Source organism: Cebus imitator, unplaced genomic scaffold (assembly GCF_001604975.1).
Source record: "Cebus imitator isolate Cc_AM_T3 unplaced genomic scaffold, Cebus_imitator-1.0 Scaffold192, whole genome shotgun sequence".
NCBI lineage: Eukaryota > Metazoa > Chordata > Mammalia > Primates > Cebidae > Cebus > Cebus imitator.
In genome coordinates this window covers 779,009-798,971 of record NW_016107507.1, presented here as the reverse complement: position 1 = coordinate 798,971, position 19,963 = coordinate 779,009, and the positions used below count along the sequence as shown (strand labels likewise).

General features: G+C 41.3%; 1 protein-coding gene across 2 annotated transcripts in view; it reads right to left on the bottom strand.

The window, feature by feature from the left end:
- The window catches only part of SLC26A4 (solute carrier family 26 member 4), a 55,704-nt gene extending 36,052 nt beyond the window's left edge, over nucleotides 1-19,652 (bottom strand). The window contains exons 1-6 of one of the 2 annotated variants that reach the window (XM_017546827.2): nucleotides 19,561-19,652; nucleotides 18,600-18,766; nucleotides 16,980-17,119; nucleotides 8,549-8,659; nucleotides 6,421-6,605; nucleotides 5,662-5,826 (exon numbers count right to left, since the gene is read on the bottom strand). In XM_017546827.2, coding sequence (XP_017402316.1) covers nucleotides 5,662-5,826; nucleotides 6,421-6,605; nucleotides 8,549-8,659; nucleotides 16,980-17,119; nucleotides 18,600-18,763 — 765 coding nt within the window. In that variant the 5' untranslated portion in view covers nucleotides 18,764-18,766; nucleotides 19,561-19,652. Of the gene's footprint in view, nucleotides 1-5,661; nucleotides 5,827-6,420; nucleotides 6,606-8,548; nucleotides 8,660-16,979; nucleotides 17,120-18,599; nucleotides 19,366-19,560 lie in introns of those variants that run through there. The other variant, XM_017546826.2, reaches the window with a different exon arrangement.
- Between the last annotated feature and the right edge of the window lie 311 nt (nucleotides 19,653-19,963).

Sequence of the window (19,963 nt, the reverse complement as noted above, 5' to 3'; positions counted from 1 at the left end):
AACTGTTGGCCTCAAGAAATCCTCCTGCCCAGCCTCCCAAAGTGTTGGGGATACAGGCATGAGTCACCACGCCTGGCCAAAAAAAATCTTTAAGTAGACAGATGAATCAATTCAAGAAAAACTAGTTTTGTTTTGTAAATAGGAGACTTCTGGGAATCAAGGGTGTTTTCAAGGAAGTTAGCAAAGAAGAATCCCAGGGAAGAGCATTGTCTTTGTTATATTACCTTCAGTCCTGTACAAGGCATGATTCAAGAAGGTATCTTTGAGACAGTTCTTTGAGACAATCTCTCAGTAAAGATAACTGTTCTTTAAATGAGACTTTTATAGACATATTTTCGTAGGAAGATAAAAGAATGGAGCATCTTAGAGTTTATAACACGTATTTTACTCATTTTTACAGATAAACTACTTTTAAAATAATTATAGTGGTAATCTGGTGACAATAAATGTATGAACTAAATGAACTTTAAGTACTTAATGAAGCTTAAGTAATCTAGTAGTCGATTTGCCAGCAACCTCAACTCTCTGGAACACTTTCAAGAGTGAGGGAATGGGGGAGAAGTTATTATGCAAGCAAAATACCTCCCACCAAGCACTTGGACTAGAGTGCAGGCATTTAACTTGTAGGAAGACTCTTGAACTTTCACTCAGTGGGTACTTTTCCTCTTACTTTAAACCCAGTACTAACTATTTCACTTTGTCTGCTTTTCAGAGTCACTGAAAATTGCTAAAGGCAGATACATTGACAGAAACAAGATGAAGCCAGGGGGGATAGCAGAGTGAAAAAGAAAATGGGACAACTACCACCAGAAGACACAATAACAAGAATTCAGGGCATTTCACACAGGAGCAAACAGTCCTACCTACCCCAGAGGCTTGAAGTTATCATTGCTGTTTGGTCCTTTACATAATTAATTTTCTGATGGATGACCCTGATTAATTCATGAGCTAGGCATAATATTTTGATAAATTGTCTATTCATTAAAGGTTTGCTTTTCAACTCAAGAGGCAAAAATTGAAACTTGAAAAACAAAACATTTGGAATAATTATCCCTATTGCAAAAATATTTTCACCTTACAAAAATAATCACTACAGGATTTCAGTTTAGTCGATGAGAATCACTTAGACCTTTGAATAAAAAGTATGTCTTGTGGATTAAAAATGTAATATGGGGTTCAAAAACCAAAATCAGTTTGTATTACACAATTGCATCATGCAAGGCATCTGAGTATATAAATGAGTTGCCTACATCCTGAATAATCATTCAGAATCTTTTAAGAAGAGCTCTATGATAGAAAGTTTAGTTTGTGTAGAAATAAAACTCAGCATGTAAACTGAAATGGATTATATTTAAAGACATAGAAATTAGACTCTACAAAAGCACTGAACAGTGCTTGTAATTTACTGTTAAAATACTACAAAATGTTTATAATATGGACACACATATGATTCTGTATTTCAGCTTAGTATTCTAAATAATTCAAATCATGATAATGAAATTTTTGGTAATAGATAACGTTTTACTGTAATTCCTGCTGTGTTTGGGCAATTTTAGGACAATTTCATTTAGACAATGTCTTTGTTCTTGCCCAGGATTACCTGGGTTGATGAAGCCATAAGAAATTATGCCCACTAATGTGTATGAGAAAATTTATCAGTTTACTCTTAGAGCTGAAATTTTTTTAGTTTATCTCCACAAATATCACAAACCATTCTCAACCACCTTTTGCTATCAGGCATTTCCTGCTACCATATCTTTTGTGTATATAAGTATAGAGCAACCCTTAAACTGTTACTTTAGTATAATGGCGTAAATTTTTCACAGTGAAATAGGTGCAAAGCAACAAATCTAATCAAGTTTAGTGGTGACTTTCAAAGCTCTCACCCTTGTCTACTGAGACAAACCACTCAAATTGAATGGTGGGAAATCAATCCTAAGTGGACTGTGGGACTTACTTAGCTAACAGTAGCTACATGGTAGCATCAAGGGTATTAACTAATTCTAAATTGCTGCCAGTACCCTGTCTTTCTCCCTTCTGCTTCCTATATCCAGTCTCTCTGGCATTTGTGAATTAACTGCTTTCTTTTTCTCCTAATATTTTCTCCCGTATTTCTTTGCATTCATTATTTCCAGTTGTCAGTACCTCTTTGGGGGAGAGGGCAAGACAAACCAAAGCACAACCTTAGAACAAAGATAAGTTAACATTCCAGGAAATGTATTTTACAACAATCTTACACTTTTTCCTGGGAGAATCCTCTACTACTCTGCATGTATTGAAAGATTCTTTCATGTATAATTGCAATGGCAATGTCATAAGCAAAATTCTCTGTTCAAGGACTAAGTGGCTCATTCAACCCCATGCAATCATTTTCAGACCTGCTGATTCTTTTTTTTCTTTTTTTTTCAGAAGAGCAAACATATATTTATCACCACATAAAGATGATTGAAATACCTTCTCCAACTTGGCTGGCCTGTGAAGAATTTCTTGCAAAATTCTATGCTATATGCTAAACTGAGACGTCAAGAAAAATATTTAACAGGAAATAAGTTACAACATGACTGCACTTGGTTTAAAAACTATTTTTGACCTTGGTCTAGTGTTTCCTGGTCACTTTTGTCCCTGTCAAAGTAAAATCATTTGCAGAAAATTTCTTCTTAAACATAATGCTAGGAGACCAGAAGAACTATCTCCCCTGTTCTGTGGGGGTCCTGCAATGGCCAGGGACCCAGGTCAACAATTAATTTGGGCCTCCTGTGATCTGTGTAGATGAAGGCCGAGCCATGTTTGCACAATGAGGTGAGTATACTCAGTAAGGGATGTCTTGGTAGTTTAAGGATTCAGTGGACTTGTATAGGGAGTGAACAGTGCCTGGTACATGGTAGATATTCAGTATATGTTTACTGAATAGATAAACTGAATGAATGAGAATGAAGGAATAAATGAGTGAACATTCGATGAAGAAAATGTGAACGTAAGTAAAAGCAAGATGTGCCAGGGGCTGCAAAAGTTACAGAGCCTGTCAAAATAAGGCAGTCAGAGATCTCAAAAAGATCTAAGGATTGGCCAGGTGCAATGGCTCACACCTATAATCCCAACACCGTAGGAGGCTGCAGTAAGAGGATTGCTTGAGGTTAGGAGTTCAAGACCAGCCTAGGCAACACGGCAAAACCCATCTCTACCCCAAAAAAATCTTAAAATTTTATTTTAATGTTTAAATATGGGCTGGGCATGGTGGCTCACTCCTGTAATTCCAGCACTTTGAGAGGCCAAGGTAAGAGAATCACTTGCGCTCAGGAGTTCAAGACCAACCTGGGCAACACAGTGAGACGTCATCTCTACTAAGATTCAACAAAGAAAAAGAAAATTAGCCAGGTGTGGTGGTATACACCTGTAGTCCCAGCTACTCAGCAGGCTGGGGCAGAAGCACCGCTTAACACAGGGAGATGGAGGTTGCAGTGAGCTATGACTGAGCTATTGCAGTTCAGCCCGGGCAATGGGGCAAGCTCCTGTCTCAAAAAAAAAAAGAAATTGATGGAAAACTGAGGACTTGACAGGAAAAATATATCAAGAATTACCAATATAATGCTGAATCAAAAAGTTTTGCTAATGTCTTCTAATAGGCTAGATCCTGAGGAAGTGAACGGTGAGCTTCATAAGGTCTATTCATATGTGATAATAATAATAAAAAACTTAGTCCTTACCACGTGCCAGATGTTAAGCTAAGTGTCTTACACATATTTTCTTTTTAAATCCTCCCAGCTCTAAGAGGTAGCTACTATCACTACTCCTATTTCACAATTGCAGACACTAAGGCTTAAGGAAGTTGAGTATAAGCATCATGGGTAGTGGCTGGTAGAACCAAGACTCCAACTCAAGTCTGTTGAAGTTCAAAGTTGATTATCATTTTTGTTTGTTTTTGTTGTTGTTGCTGTTATTGTTGTTTGAGATGGGGTCTCACTCCCATCACCCAGGCTGGAATGCAGTGCCATGATCTTGGCTCACTGCAGCCCCAACTTCCTGAGCTCAGGTGATCCTCTCACCTCAGCATCCCAAGTCAATGAGACTACCAGTGCGTGTCACCATGCATGGGTAATTTTTTGTATTTTTAGTAGAGACAAGGTTTTGCCATGTTGTCCAAGCTGGTCTCAAACTCATGGACTCAAGTGATCCATCCATGTCAGCCTCCCAAACTGCTGGGATTATAGGCATGAGCCACCACACCTGGCCTCATGATCTTAATCACTATGTTTTTCTGCCTCCTCTATCTATTCTCACTGCTTAGCGTAGTGCCTGGCCTGTAGTAAGTACTTGGCAATATTTGTTGAATGAATGGAGTATAATAGTATGGGATTATGGCACTGTTACAAAATTGAGCAATTCCTGATAACCTCACCAATTCTCAGATATGTGTACATGGCCTTACATTGTTTTAGAAGCTAACAGGTGGGTCTTTAAAGACTCAAACTCCATTCTTAATGTGGTACGTTATTTTTGTATGGCATTGTTCCCTCCAAGCTAGGATGACATCATGTTACTATTATCACCATTTTTCAAGCATCAATAACATGCTTTATATAGAACACATTTTTAGATCCAAGACCTTTTTCAAATCTAATTAGTGTGATCTACATCCTGCTTTTGCATTTCTTTTGCATGGTGAATCATCTCTGAATCTAATGTTCCTTTTCATCTATAATTGTTGAGACATTTACATTATGCATTTTACAGACTCTCACGGTTAGAAAAAGCTTTTAGAGATACATCTCCAATCATTTCATTTCACCAATAAGAAAAGATGCCTTGAAATAAGAATTTCAAAATAACGCCCTTTTTTAGAGTACTTGTTATGTATCAGCCCCTGGGCCAAGTGCTTATCTATTCTTATTTAACAACTCAATGTGGTATATGCTATCACTAACACAATTTTGCTGAGAAGGAAACTGAGGCATGGTGATTTGCTCACATGCCTAGTAGACAGTAGAGTCAGAATTTGAACTCAGGTCCACCCAGTTCTAAACCTGAGCTTTCAGTTAGTATCCTACATGATGTATTCAGGGTCACTTACCTGTTAGAGGCAAAGCTGAGGCTGGAAATCAAGTTTGTTACATTCCAGAGCAGTCTTTACTGCGTTATACCACTTTGTCTTCATTCATGTTTTTAAGTACAATAGTATTTCTGAGAGAAGCAACCAAATATTTTCAATGGCTCCCAAAGTATGCGTAGAGAAATGTGGGTTCTCCAGATTCAAGTTTTGTTTTATTTTGCTTTAGTTTTGTTTTTGTTTGAGACAGGGTCTTGCTCTATCACCCAGGATGGAGTGCAGTGGGGCGATCACAGCTCACTGCAGCCTCAACCTCCAGGGCTCGGGAGATCTTCCCACCTCAGCCTTCCAAGTAGCTGAGACTACAAGTGTGCCCCATCACACCTGGTGAATTTTTGGATTTTTGGATTTTTTTTTTCTTTTATATATGAGATCTCACATATTGCCCAGGCTGGTCTCAAACTCCTGGGCTCAAGCAATTCGCCCATCATGGCCTTCCAAACTGCTGGGATTACAGATGTGAGCCACCGTGCCCAGCCCAGACTCAGAGAGAGAATGAATACAATTGTTTCTGGAATGAACAGTGACCCAGCTCTGGAGTAAGAAGCAACACTTACGTAGATAATAGAGAGAACTCCATTATAGTTTTTGGTTGAGACATTAAGGACAATCTTTAGCTGTGAGACCAGCACTTGGAAGGCAGCAGCTGTTGTGAAGCCCCCAACCAAAGGATCTGCCAAGTACCTCACTATGAATCCAATCTGCAAACCTCCAAATATCAGCTAGGATAAAAAAAAAGGAAACACAAATTAAATGTTTGCCTGAGATAGGAACCAACTCTCTGGAAATATTAAATTAAGCTTAATACCAATTAAAACACTGGTAGCCTACCTACAGCACAAAAATATCTGTAGGAAAAAAATACGAATTTCTTAATGCCCTAATCACTCCCCTTCCTCCTCCACTCTAAAATTTGAAAACCGTGAATAATAAAAACCTTGAAATATTTTTATACATGTACTCAGAAAAGCAAAAATCCACAGCTTATGCTTTCAGTCCCGTGTCTCTGCTCATCAGAACACTTTTTTCTCCTTTATGGATTCCCGTATACTTCCCTTCTCTTTTCCTCAATTGAGTCACACATGTTCTTCTGTGCTTTTTTTCTGTCTCTGACTTTGATGATAAGTGAGCCTTAATAAGTGGGTTCTTGCTGACTATTTTAGCATCTGATCTAAAACAACGTAATTTAGAAAATAATTTTGGGTTCCAGGAAATTACTTTGTTTTGTTTTTAGAAGAAGCTTTAAGTGTATATGCTTTAAAGTTAATCTCAAATTAAAATTATACCAATTTATATTTTATCTGTAAGTTCATTACCTGTATGATTCCAACCAGTAGAGTCAGGGTGCTGGCAATCAGCACTCTTGCTGTATCTCTAGCTGCAATGTCTATCACGGTAGTATTTAATACAGTTCCATTGCTGCTGGATACGAGAAAGTGTTCATCTGGGGCCATGCTCAGAACAACAGATCCCACCATTAAACTCACCACTGGAAAAGGTCCTGGGGAAAAAAAAGTCTCTAAGAATCAGTTATTAATAACAAATGTTCAATGTGTCTACATAGGATTTAAAAGACATGTAAAAGATTTAGCTGTGACTAGGAAAATCTTGTTTGTTCACAAAAGAAGCTAAGCCGGATACAGTGGCTCACGTCTGTAATCCCAGCACTTTGGGAGGCTGAGGTAGGAAGACCGCTTGAGCCCAGGAGTTTTAGACCAGCCTGAGCAACATAGTGAAACCCCATCTTTTCCAAAATAAGACAAAAATTATCTGGGTGTGGTACTGCATCCCTATGATCCTAGCTCCTTGGGAGGCTGAGGTGGGAGGATTGCTTGAGTAGGGGAGGAGGAGGCTGCAGTGAGCTGAGATGACGCCATCACACTCCAGCCTAAGTGACAGAGCTAGATCCTGTGTCAACAATAACAACAACAAAAAGAAGCTTAACAAGCAGATGTCTCAAGGCATTCATGACCCAGAAATTGGCAAGAGAGACATGTAGGTAATTATTACAATACAACATTCAGGATGCTTTGTGAGTATGTCAGAAGGTCGTCTAATCTGTCTATGTGTGATCCTCATGTGTATGGGTGGTGGGGCCGAGGATGAGAGTTGTCAGGAAAGGGTTCCTGGCAAAGGTAGCACACACATTGAGTTTTTACTTATTCCACTCAACTTTCATTTCATATGATTTCATTAATTCCTAGAGTGTCCAATGTCCTGATCTCTGTGGATCTGAGAACCTTGATCAATAGCACAGGGTCGAAGTTAGGATAAAAAAACAGCAAAGGGAGTATGAAGTTTCTTTTTCCTTTTGTATGATACAACATTTTTTTCATATCAATGTCAATCTGTAAGATTTTATGTTTTAAAAAATATAATTTTTTTCCAGCAACTGCTCCATTCACTACTGTTATTTTTATCCATGATGATGATAATGATTTCTGCCCTTTGATCATGGAAGCCTTTATGGTTCTGAGGTCTCAAAACCTAACCCCAGTCACCTGGAATGTCTCAATGTATAGAATACCCAGGAGAAAATCAGCTTCCATGTTTCTCGTCTAGTCAATCATTCAATACTAATTTATTCTCTAAGGTGAGGATGCTCTTTCAGTCAATAACGACTTTCTGCTCTCCTCCTGAGGAAATACAACTAAGGACAAAAACATGGGTTGAGGATAAAATAGATGGTTGCATTTATTTCAAGAGGATCATTGAGGTAGACATGTCTAGCCAGCAGATGGATGTAGGAGCAAAATTTTCTGTAGTATAAATGTCAAAGTCACAAAATAGCATTAAAACACTCGTTTACTAGGACATTCTAACAAAAGAGAATTCAAATTTTAGGAAAAGCTGGAAAATTCATTATAAGTCATAGCAAGAAAAAATTCAAGCTTAGCTTCTAAATTGTTTTGGTAAGATCTTACCAGTCTTCTAATATTAGTGATTTTAAATCAGTATGTTCCTTAATCAAATCATAAACACGTATTTGATGAGCATACTTAGTCATTTATAAGCTAATCTGGTAAAATGGTAGGTTCAAAGTCTTTGTGTCATTTTTTTCCCTGCCATTTCATATTTTGGAAGAGAATACTTTCTAAATTTGGAGTCAAATTTATCATGTTTTTAAAAATCAAAACATGCTACATGCTAAAATGTTAAGGCAGGCTGTAATTTTGTTTTTCAATATTTCCTCTTCATTATAAAAAGTTACCTAACATCATTGAACAGAAAAAGTAGACAAAACACTGAAACTCTATTTCCCTGAAAAGATTAACAAAGATAAATTAGGTTGGTGCAGAAGTAATTGTGGCTTTCGCAATTAAAAGTGTAATTGCAAAAACTGGAATCATTTTTGCATCAATATAATAGAGATATAATGCACTTAATATAGCCAAAACACTCTAAACATGAGCAAATATAATTGTAAAATATACTTATAATTACCAACTGAGATATGCCTTGATGTTCCAAAGATAAAGTATGTCAGGATAGGGAAAAAAGCTGAGTAGAGACCATATCCCACAGGAACTGCAGCTAGTAGGGCATATGCCATCCCTGAAAGCACATCCAAAGTGATTAAATTCACAAATGAAAGTTATGGTATGCAGAAAGTCCTCAACTTAAAATGATTCTACTTAGGACTTTGACTTTATGATGGTGCAAAAGCAATATACATTCAGTAGAAACCATACTTTAACCACACAACCATTCTGTTTTTCACTTTCAGTACATTATTCAATGAATTACATAATATATTCAATACTTTATTATAAAATAGCCTTGTGTTAGATTATTTGCCCAACTGTGGGCTATTGTAACTGTTCTGAGCACATTTCAGTTAGGATAGGCTAAGATATGATGTTCCATAGGTTAAGTGTATTAAGAGCATTTTTGACTTAAAATATTTTCAACTTGCAATGGGTTTATTGGGACGTAATCTCATGGTAAGTAGAGGAGCATCTGTCTTTCTACTGTGCAAAGAAGGGCCTTTACACAGATACTCTCAATTTACAGTTTCAACAGATCAGCCTGTCCTGAGTTGGCCTCCTTAGGATGTAGAACCGGATCCAAATCAGCTGAAACAATGATTGCATCTACAAACATCACCTGCTCTAATGAATTGACTCAATTGATCAGTACTTCAGTCAACCCCTGATCAGATCAGTGGGAAAAAACAATCAAGTCAGCCATCGATCAAAAGCTTAGTCAGGCTGGGTGTGGTGGCCCACACCTATAATCCCAGTGCTTTGGGAGGCCACAGGCAGGAGTATCAATTGAGCCCAGGAATTTGAGACCAGCCTGGAAAACATAGCAAGACTCCATCTCTACAGTAAAATGAATGAGCCCAGCATATTGGTTCACGCCTATAGTCCTAGCTATTAAGGAGGCTGAGGCAGGAGGATTGCTTGAGCTCAGGAATTTGAGGTTACAGCGAGCTATGATCATGCCACTGCACTTCAGCCTGAGCAACAGAGCAAGATCTTGTGTCTAGCAAAGAAAAAAAAAAAAAAAAAAAGACTTGGTCAATTCAGTCCAAAGGCTCAGACCAGTTTTGCACGGAGGCAGTTGTATCTGAGCTCAGTGTTTCTCTGTGTTCTGAGGGTCACAGTCATGGTTGCACTGCCCTTTTTCCTTTCTTGGTGGGGCAGTAAAGTTAGATCCAAAGAAAAAATATGGCAATTACACACAGCAGCAAACAAGACAACTCTACCCTGATGAAGTTGGCCAACTCCTCCACTACACAATGCCAGCAGCCTCCAGGCCTGTGAATATCTGACTATAGAGAAATAAACATTCTAGTTTACACATGGGTTAGAAGAAGATAATGACATTCTTTTCCCTAGTTAAATACTTAGGTAGTCAGCATATCTTACTTCATTTTCCTCCTCACTCTTTACTCACTCACAATGAGAGAAAATCAAGCCTTTTAACCCTTGAGTCATTAATAAGGAATTACTTATAGTAGTTAATAAAAGTGGCAACAACCTGAATATGCTGGCCCCCTTGCACTCAATATTATTTGTCAGATGAATGTCCCCAAGTGGGGAAGTGGTTAACTAAGTTATGCTTCATACTTCGCAATTCTATGAAATGAAATTGATGTGATGCACAGAAGTACATTAACTGACGTGGAGAGATGTGAAGTAAAAGGAAATAAAGTGAGTAAAATCAAGATTCAAAACTGATAAGTATGTATGCTCCTACTTTTGTAAAAGTACACATGTATGTTGTATGCATTAAAAAATCTGGTGGTATTTTGAATATAATATGAAGTAATTCAGATATACAAGAAAGACAATGAATAATATGTCAAAAAAACTTTCATATGTCCATCATCTAACTTAAGAAATAAATTATTCCCATTGCAATGGAAACTCTCAGTGTACTCTTCCTCAATCACATCCTCTTTCCTCCCTCCAACCTCAGAAGCAACAACTATCCTTAATTTGGTGGTTATTATTTCCAGACATTTCATTATACTTTTATATAGATACATATTTATGTGTCTAGTAAGATATTTACTAAAATATTAATGGATTATCTGTATGGTAGAATCAGAGGAGACTTCTAGTTTGTGGTGGAGATATTTTTCATGTTCCTTATATGTATTTTTTAGTTTTCTACAATAAGCATTCATTCATTCAACAAGTATTGACTATGCACCTACCATGTGTCAGACACTGTTAAAACAAAGTCTCTGCCCTGGTGGAGTTTGTATTCTAGAAAAATACATCGATTAGTGCAACTGTTTTAATATATAAATTACGAAAAGGAATTGCAATAGTCAGTAGTCCCAAGAGCATGGAATAGAATAGGAAGCTGACTCCAAAGAAGGAAGACAAGAAAAGAAGGAGCAGGAAATGAAAACACAGCTTGTCTATTTCATATGGACATTTTTTAAGTCCTTCCCAAACTTCATTGCCCTAAACAGGGCTCTGCAGTTCCCTTTTTTTTTTTTTTTTTTTTGATGGAGTTTCACTCTTATCACCCAGGCTGGAGTACAATGGCGCGATCTCAGCTCATCGCAACATCTGCCTCCTGGGTTCAAGCAATTCTCCGGCCTCAGCCTCCTGAGTAGCTGGGATTACGGGCATGCACCACTACACCTGGCTAATTTTGTATATTTAGTAGAGATGGGGTTTCTCCATGTTGGGCACGCTGGTCTTGAACTGCCAACCTCAGGTGATCCCCCCACCTCAGCCTCCCAAAGTGCTGGGATTACAGGCGTGGGCCACCACACCCAGCCTGCAGTTCTTAATATGCCTGGAAAAGGGAACTTTTCCATTTTCATATAGAATGTCCCGTTTAGAGACCACTACTACTCAAATATACTGTAATCATCTTTATTATAAAGAAAACTTGGTACAACAGCTTTAAAATTATACAATTTGTGAAGAAATCTGGGGCCAGGCATGATGGCTCATGCCTGTAAACCTAGCATTTTGGGAGGCCGAGGTGGGTGGATCGGTTGAGGCCAGGAGTTTGAGACCACCCCCGCCAACATGGTAAAACGCCATCCCTACTAAAAATACAAAAATTAGCTGGGGGTGGTGGTATACGCCTGTAATTTCAGCTATGCAGGAGGTTGAGGCATGAGGATCGCTTATACCTGGGAGGTGGTGGTTGCAGTGAGCCAAGATCACACCACTATACTCCAGCCTGTGTGACAGAGTAAGACTCTGTCTCAAAAAAAAAAAAAAATTGATTAAAAGAAATCTGAGCCATTGATTTAAATGATGGAAACTCTGTGCTGGTAGTTATGATGTATAGGATGGTGACGTGTACTGATAAAGCAGGTGCTAATAAACAGTTGAAATTTATATTAAATTTAAATTTCATCTAAAGGTAAAGCCTTCCACCACGTGAGATGTCGCAAGGAGATGGGCCCTCACCAGAAACGGAATCTGTAGGCACCTTAATGTTGCAGAAATAAATTTCTGTTGTTTAAAAAAACAAATAAATAAAAGTCCAAAGTAGAAAGCAGACAGCAGATTCTGTAAAGCTGTGAATAAAGATAGTACTACAAAGGTTGCATTGATCTGCTGCCTGATGGGAATTTTTTTAATAACAAAAATCAGAAAGCTCCCATCATCTGCAGCAATTTCCTGGCTTCCCAGTAACCTGAGCTGGTCTTGTCTGATGAGTTTTTATACTACTAGTCAGCTACTCAGCCAGTGGTTACATCATGGACATTGTCATCAATGGAAACTGCAACACCACCTCTGAAATCTGAATTTTGAGCCCCTCTCCAGCTACAGCCTCCAAGCCTTTCAGCTCACCTACCCCAGAATCCTTACTGCCTCATTTGTTTGTCCTCGTGAGGCTTCTAATCAATTAACAGATTCACTTTCTCCCTAGTCTCCACACCTTCCTGTCTTCACTTCCACAATTGCCCAGCGCAGATTCCATGGAATTTTTCAAATATTCTTAACTCCCTTGTTTTATTCTCTCCCTCCTTCCTTTTCTTGTCTGGCAAAACCCCAGTTTGGCTGACTTCAAATATTCACCTTTTCCATGACAGCCTTCGAGCAGCAAGATACACTGAACTGAAGGAATCTACAACTGGGCTAACCAATTTCATGAAAACTGTGTGATCACAAGTCCCAGATGTGCACTCAGCACTGCCTGGGGACCCAATTACATTTCCTCAGGGGGAGTGCTTTTCCTCTCCCTGAGACAACTATTCAAACCTCCCCTACTTACCTCAATCTGCCCAAATCTTTCTCCACCGGACTCAAAGTTAAAGACATATTCTGCATTTAATCAAAAACACAGAATCCATGAGATACTCCCAAGTTGCTTTTCATCAAAATTTCAAACTTATCTGCATCTGCACCATTTGGGCTATCTTCCTTTGAAAATGGAAGAAATATCTCTCCTGCCTTTAAGGAGTAATTCCAATTCTGTTCTCAAACCCATCCACACTTGCCCCTTTTTACTACTTTGCTTCTAGTTATTTCTCCTGTGCTTCTTGCACCACAGATCTCTTTCTTTCCACTAGGTTATTCCTATCAGTTCACAAATATGTTCTAGCATCTCACATATTAAGAAAAACAAATTCTCCCTTCACTCTACCTTTGTCTTATCTCCCTTCAATTCATGGCAAAACTTCTTAAAAGCAATCTGTAATCCTTCATCATACCCCACCGCTCAGGCATATTCAAGACTGTCAGCCCCTCTATGCTTTGCTTTTTTGTTTTTTTGTTTTGTTTGTTTTTAAACCTTCTCTCTTGGCTTCTGACCCCACATTCCTTTGGTTGTTCTTTGTCTTCAACTTCCTGGGTCCAGCTTTCTCAGGTTCTTGGCTGGCTCCCTCTTCGCCTTCCTAACCTCTAAGTACTCTGGCTCTCTCCTCTTCCACACCTGCCCTTTCTTCCTAGGTAATCACAGGCATTCCCACTCTTATAAATATCACCTCTTCAGGGATACTTTCCTGATTTTTACGTCTAGCCTAGACCTCCCCTCTGACCTTCACACTTGCAGTTGCTCCCACTTGCCTATTTGGCATCTCCACTTAGATGTCTCACCTGCATCTCAAACTTAGCAGATCCAAAAGGAAACTTGGTTTCCTATCCGAAACCTGCTCCTCAGCCTGTCTTTGCCATTTAGATAAATGATGTAACATCTACCTGGTTGCTCAAGCCAACAACCCTGGAGGCATCTGTGATTTTCATCGACACTTATCAGCATGCATCAGTGATTCTTGCTGCACAATATAGTCCAGATCTTGCAGCTCTCTTCATAGCCTGCCTCTTCTGGTTCAAGCTGACACACCTGTTCTTCCTTTAATTCATAGCAATATCCCCACAGGGCTAGGAACAGGGTGAGGCAGGTGAGGTGCCTATGGCACAGTAAAGAGGCATACTGAGAGTCAGTGCCTCACTTACCTCACCCTAATCCCAGTCCTGGCTCAATTTATTTCATGGTTTACCCACCCTCCCCCACTGCTCTCACCATACTACAATTCTTCCTTTTCCTCCCTGGAAAATACTGTTTTCTGGTATCAGGGCCTTTGCACCTTTACGTGGTACACTTTTTTTTTCTGAATATCACATGGCTGTCTCCTTATCCTCTGGTCTTTGACTAAATTTCACCTTCTCAGTAAGGTCTTTCTTGACCACTGTATTTAAAATAGACCTCCCTTCCTGGCTGGGTGCGGTGGCTCACACCTGTAATCCCAGAACTTTGGGAGGCAGAACAGGCAAGTCACTTGAGCCTAGGAGTTCCAGACCAGCCTGGGCAACATGGTGAAACCCTGTCTCTATAAAAATACAAAAATTAGCCAAGCATGGTGGCACATGCCTGTAGTTCCAGCTACTGAGGAGGCTGGAATGGGAGGTTCACCTGGGCCCAGGAGGCCACGAATGCAGTGAGCTGTGATCTCACCACTGCACTCCAGCCTGGGCAACAGAGTGAGACCCTGTCTCACAAAAATACAAAAATAAAAATAAAGACCTGCCTTTCAAATTAATCTGCATTATAGCATATTTAATCCACCACAATAGATATTGCAATCTATAATCATTTTTCTATTTATCTTCTTATTTAATTCCCATTCCTACCCTTTAAAATAATTTTTAGAAGCTCCATGAAGTCAGCACCTGTGCCTGTTAATGAGCCACTGAATCCACATGGCTGGATACCTGGCCTACAGATCTAGTTTATAAATATGTATTAAGTGAATGAATGATAAATGGATGTATAAGTGAGCCAGATTAACCTCCCAGAAATTCACCTTACACAGATAACTTATAGAGATGTTTCTAGAAACATATATTACCCATAAAGTAAGGAACTACACAATAGACACTGGATTAAAATCACAACTGTACCACTTACCAGCTACATGGCCTTGGGCAAGATTTAATAGATTTCTCCCCTATTGAAAATGAAATAATAGTAGACTTACCTAGCAGGATTGTTATGAGAATTAAATGAGATAACTGGCAACATTCTTACTTAGCACAGTGTCTGATGATACTTATGAACAAAATGAATTCTTATAAGATACTTGTCTATGAAAACTGGGGAGACATGGAGCCATTTTTATACATAAAGAGGATTCATTATCAGGAATGCAATTCAGTCATTTTCACTAAATATACCATCTATTATATGCCAGTCTCTGTGCTAGCCTCCTGCTGAACAAACATGAATTAGGCATGGTTCCTGTCCCCCAGAAGTCACAGGGTATTGCCATGTCACATTCCTTAGAGCACAATGTGAATACTTGGCACTGTTAACTTATGAACCTCACAGCCCATCCTACTCTCTCTCATCCACCTTTGTTACTAAGAACGTGCTTGATCAGGCTGAGACTCCGCCCTATGTTCACAGGACATCCTCCTTCTCTGTGGGCATCTACCTGTCTTGATCCGAGCAATCTTGAGAGATCCACAGCCAAATTTTAGCTCACAATATTGCTCTACATTCATTACTGGCTTCTGAAATAGTGTATTTTCAAGCCATCCCCACCTCACCCTACTTCCCATCACTTAACAAACTCAGACTTAGCCATCAGGGAAACTCAGCTTTGACATTCAACTTCCAAAAAGCCATTCCTGATCCCCTAAGACTGGTGTGAGTGCACCTCATTTGCATTCCCTTAGCAAGCAACATTATCCCTGCCACAGCCTTTATAACATTGAATTGTTATCTCTTTCTCTATTGGACTATGAGTTCCTTGGAAGCAGATGATGCATCTTATTTATGTCAGCATACCTAGTGCCTAGAACACAATAGGTGTTTCACAAAATTATAATAAATAAGAAGATTTTTGTTTTCATGATTCAGAGTCTTTGAGAAATTGGTCAGGGTGTTGGGAGTGGGGCAGAAATGAGACGGTGGGGATGGGGGACAGAGGAGAATGCCACAATGCTACGCACTGACTATACAACAAATTTCTAAGATGTTTATGGGAATATTATAGTATGAACTCAGTTTATAAAACAATAAATAACCACCTATGTTGGTACATTTTCCCAGAAGATTAAAATAAGAAGATTTTTTTTTTTTTAAAGGGACGAGGGGCAGACAAAACACTCATGTGGAGTCCAGGCTAAAAAGCTTCCTTCACTTTTCTGTAAACCGGTTTCAAACTGCACCTCAAGATCCATGTGAGGGAGGCTGAGTGTGGTGGCTCATGCCCGTAATCCCAGTACTTTGGGATGCCAAGGCAGGCGGCTCACTTGAGATTAGGAGTTCCAGATCACCCTGGCCAACATGAAGCAACCCCATCGCTACTAAAAATACAAAAATTAGCTTGACATGGTGGAACATGCCTGTAGTCCTAGCTATTTAGAAGGCTGAGGCACAAGAATCTCTTGAACCCAAGAGACAGAGGTTGCAATGAGCCAAGATCGCGCCACTGCACGCCAGCCTGGGTAACAGAGCAAGACTCCGTACCTAAAAAGAAAAACAAAACAAAACAAACAAAAAAGGTCCGTGGGTGGATATAAAATAATTTAATGTGCTGCAATCATCATTTTAAAAACCTAAGTATAATAGAATAGAACAAAGTGAAAAATTATCATATTGTAATGATAAGTATTTCACAGAAAATTTAGATACATATGCACAGACCATGATGTAACACATATTTCTTTTTTTAAAAAAATTGAGAAGCCACTGTTTAGTATATGTCTCTGAATTGGAGTCCCGCAGCTAGTGGGGCAGCAACTTCCCAAGAACATAACTCTAAGGAAGAGGAGAAAAGAGGTGACTCTCTCCACTTAGGGGCTCTTCAGGAAAGATAAAGGCCTTGAAGGGTAGGTAAACATCTGTCACAGACCTATGGTAGCTGGGGAGAAGTGTTAAACTCCTGCTGGAGACCAGAACTCTCTATCACTCAAGAACCAATCCACCAACATCTTACCTTGCAGGGTGCCCACTAGCCCAGTACTAACTCCAGAAATAATGTCACTTAGCAGCCATTCCTTGACTCGGTATTTGGGGAGCCACTCCAAGATGGGCAGAAGAGTCTTTAGCACACCAAAGGCTCTCTTTCTTGAACAACTGTCAAAAAGCAAGAAAACTGGGTTTTCAATCCAATCTCAGTCACAACCAATTTGCAAATCACAAAGTTATGAACCGAATTCTGCTGTTTATAACTATTAAGAAAACAATAAGAATTTCATGGAAAATAATCCTGAAGTGCTTACCATGCTTTTGCCAAGAACTGTATCTATCCTTTTAAATGCACTGTTCTAGAAAACACAGGATTAAGTGTCCCACCCCTCGCTCACCTTTTTAATCCTCTGAGAAAATATTCCTACACAAAAACCTATTTTCTGGTCCAGCCAGAGACTGATGGATGTGGAGTCTCTAAACGGAGATTAATTTTCAGACTCCTAACCCAGGCGCCTTATTATGATTATTTTCTTTAAAGAAAATAAACACACTGAGTACAATTTGGCAATAGAAGTCTGGAGCTAGTTTTTACAAAAATCTTAGCATGATTAACGAATAGCTTGTATCTTGCTACATAGCAGTTTTTAAATTCAATAACCTATAGATTAAAGAAAAATATCAAAAGTAGGTGACTGTTATATAACTCCTGATTTGAATAAATTTTTTAAATTATGGCATTTATGGGATGATTGGACATTTTAACAATGCCTCAATTTTTAATATTAAGGAGTTATTTTAGATATCAAGGTGTGATAATGAAATGTGGTTATATCTTTAAGAGTCTTTAGAGATACACAATAAATGGGATTTGCTTAAAAATAATACTGGAGGGGGCAAGTAGATGTCCATATAAGAAACAAGATAAACTTTGAGTTGATCACTGTTGAGGCTGAGTGATGGGTAAAAACGGAGGGGGGAGTTCATTACTTGTCTGCTTGTGCATGTATTTGAAATGTTCTGCAATGAAAGGTTTTAGAAACTAATTTCTTTATGTTTGTGATATCTCGTTAAGGCACATTTGGGTTTAGAGACTGAGGGTGGCCCTCCCTAGGGGTCCCAGCGCCTGCTGGTGAAGTACTCCGCACACCCTGCGCTCCGCTGGGCGCTAGCTTGCATTGTGGCCTCTAACTGAATAGTAGCCCGCCTACTTAGCTTGAGGGTTTCAAGGACTCCTCCTGGTCAAGAGCTGGGTTCCCCTATTCATTTCATTTAAACGATCTCCTTTCATTCCCTTTTCCTCAAGCTGGCCCTCCCATGAAGTCAGCAAGGACCCACTGTACCCCAAAGGGCGCTCCAGGTTTCCTTCAGAGAGGAAAAGGAGAGATGGGGCTCCCTGATGCCACAGTCGCCAAAGGTGAGTTTCCCAAATAAGTTCATTTCGGGCCCGAGACTGATGGAGCCACTTTCCGGCCAGAAGGGCGGCGTGGAGGACCAGAGACCCAAAGTCGGGCCTCTAGGAGAAGCGGCTGGCGCCCAGGGGATCTGCAGCCCGCAGCCCACGCTCGCCGGCAGGGCACGCCCTCCCCGCCCCAAGCCGCGGACGCGCGGCTCAGCTTCTCCCCACGCGGGCCCGCGCGGCCGCTACCTGCAGCACTTGGCCAGGCTCTCCCGCAGCGTCTTGCGCTCCTGCAGGCGCCGCTCGTGCTGTTGCTGGAAAGCTAGCTCGCTGTAGACCGGCCGCGACACCACGTAGCTGCAGCGGTACTCGGGGAGCTGCGGAGGCTCGGACCTGCTGGCCGGCGCTGCCATGACCTGAGAGCCGGAGGACGGCGAGGAGGAAGGAGATGCGGTGAGGGAGGACCATCAGAGGTGAAGGGCGAGGAACAGAAAGAAAGGGGTCACCTGTTAGCTGCCGCCCGACCCCCCCCCCAGCTGCAGTTCAACACCCTGAGTCTGGTCCGCGCCCTGCAGCCCTCGGCGCCCACAACAAGCGCCCCACGGCGCGCACGACCAGCCTGCAGGGGGCCACCTGAGGACCTTCGGGTCCCGCGGCCTGCACCCGCTGCCCGGGGCTCCCCAAACTTGAAGACAGTGAGCCCTGCTTTGGGGGCTTCCCGAGCTCCACCTAGTCCCCTCTGGCCTGCAGCCCCGGTGCTGTCCGCGTCCTGAAATCTCCCCCAAACCTAGGGGCTGGAGCAGGGCCCAAGGGCGCGTGCAAGGCTGGAAGGGAACACTGAGCATCCCTCCCTCCCGGCACCTGAGCCGGGATGCAGCTCCAGGCGCGCACTGGGAGAGAGGAGCAGGCCCCCGGGCCAGGCGTGGAACCCTCAGGGCGCGTTCCCCGGGTCCCCAGGCCGTGGGCGCTGCAGGTACATTCAAGCTGCGGTCGCAGCCCTCCCGGGGGCAGAACTTTCAGCGTGTTGAGCAAGTCTGTCCCCACGTCCTGTTTTCCGATCCGCCTTCTCGCTCTAGGCGTCTCACAAAGAAGGCTGTACTGCCCCCTGCCCGCCTGCTTCGAGTCCCCTCACGAGTCCCATCCTCAACCCTAGAGGCCTCCCCGGGAGGGGAGCCCGGGCCGGATGTGGGCATCTTCAGGGTGAACTCACCTGTCTCTGCTCGCGCCCCTCCGGGAATGCCCCGGGGACGCCTGTTCCGCTGCCTTTATAGCGCTCTCAGACGGCAGCGAGACGTCTTATTTATGGAGCAACAGAGACACTTTGGTCGAAGGGAAAGACACACGGGCTGCGGTGTTTCTCAACTGATCCTATCAGGAAAGAAATCCTACCCCTCCTGCATTCCTTCCCTTTCCCGAACCAGGAAGGCTGAGAATCTTACTGGCTGCCACGTAGGGGCCACCCGGATCCTCATTCATCCCTGGTTACTAACCTGGCGGGCTGCGAGGTCAGGGGCGGGCCAGGCCCTGTGGGACTCCTTAGGGGAGAACAGAGCCGGGCGTAGAGGAAGAAGTCCGGGGTCTCTGGGATTGCTAACCTTGACTCCTAGGTTGTG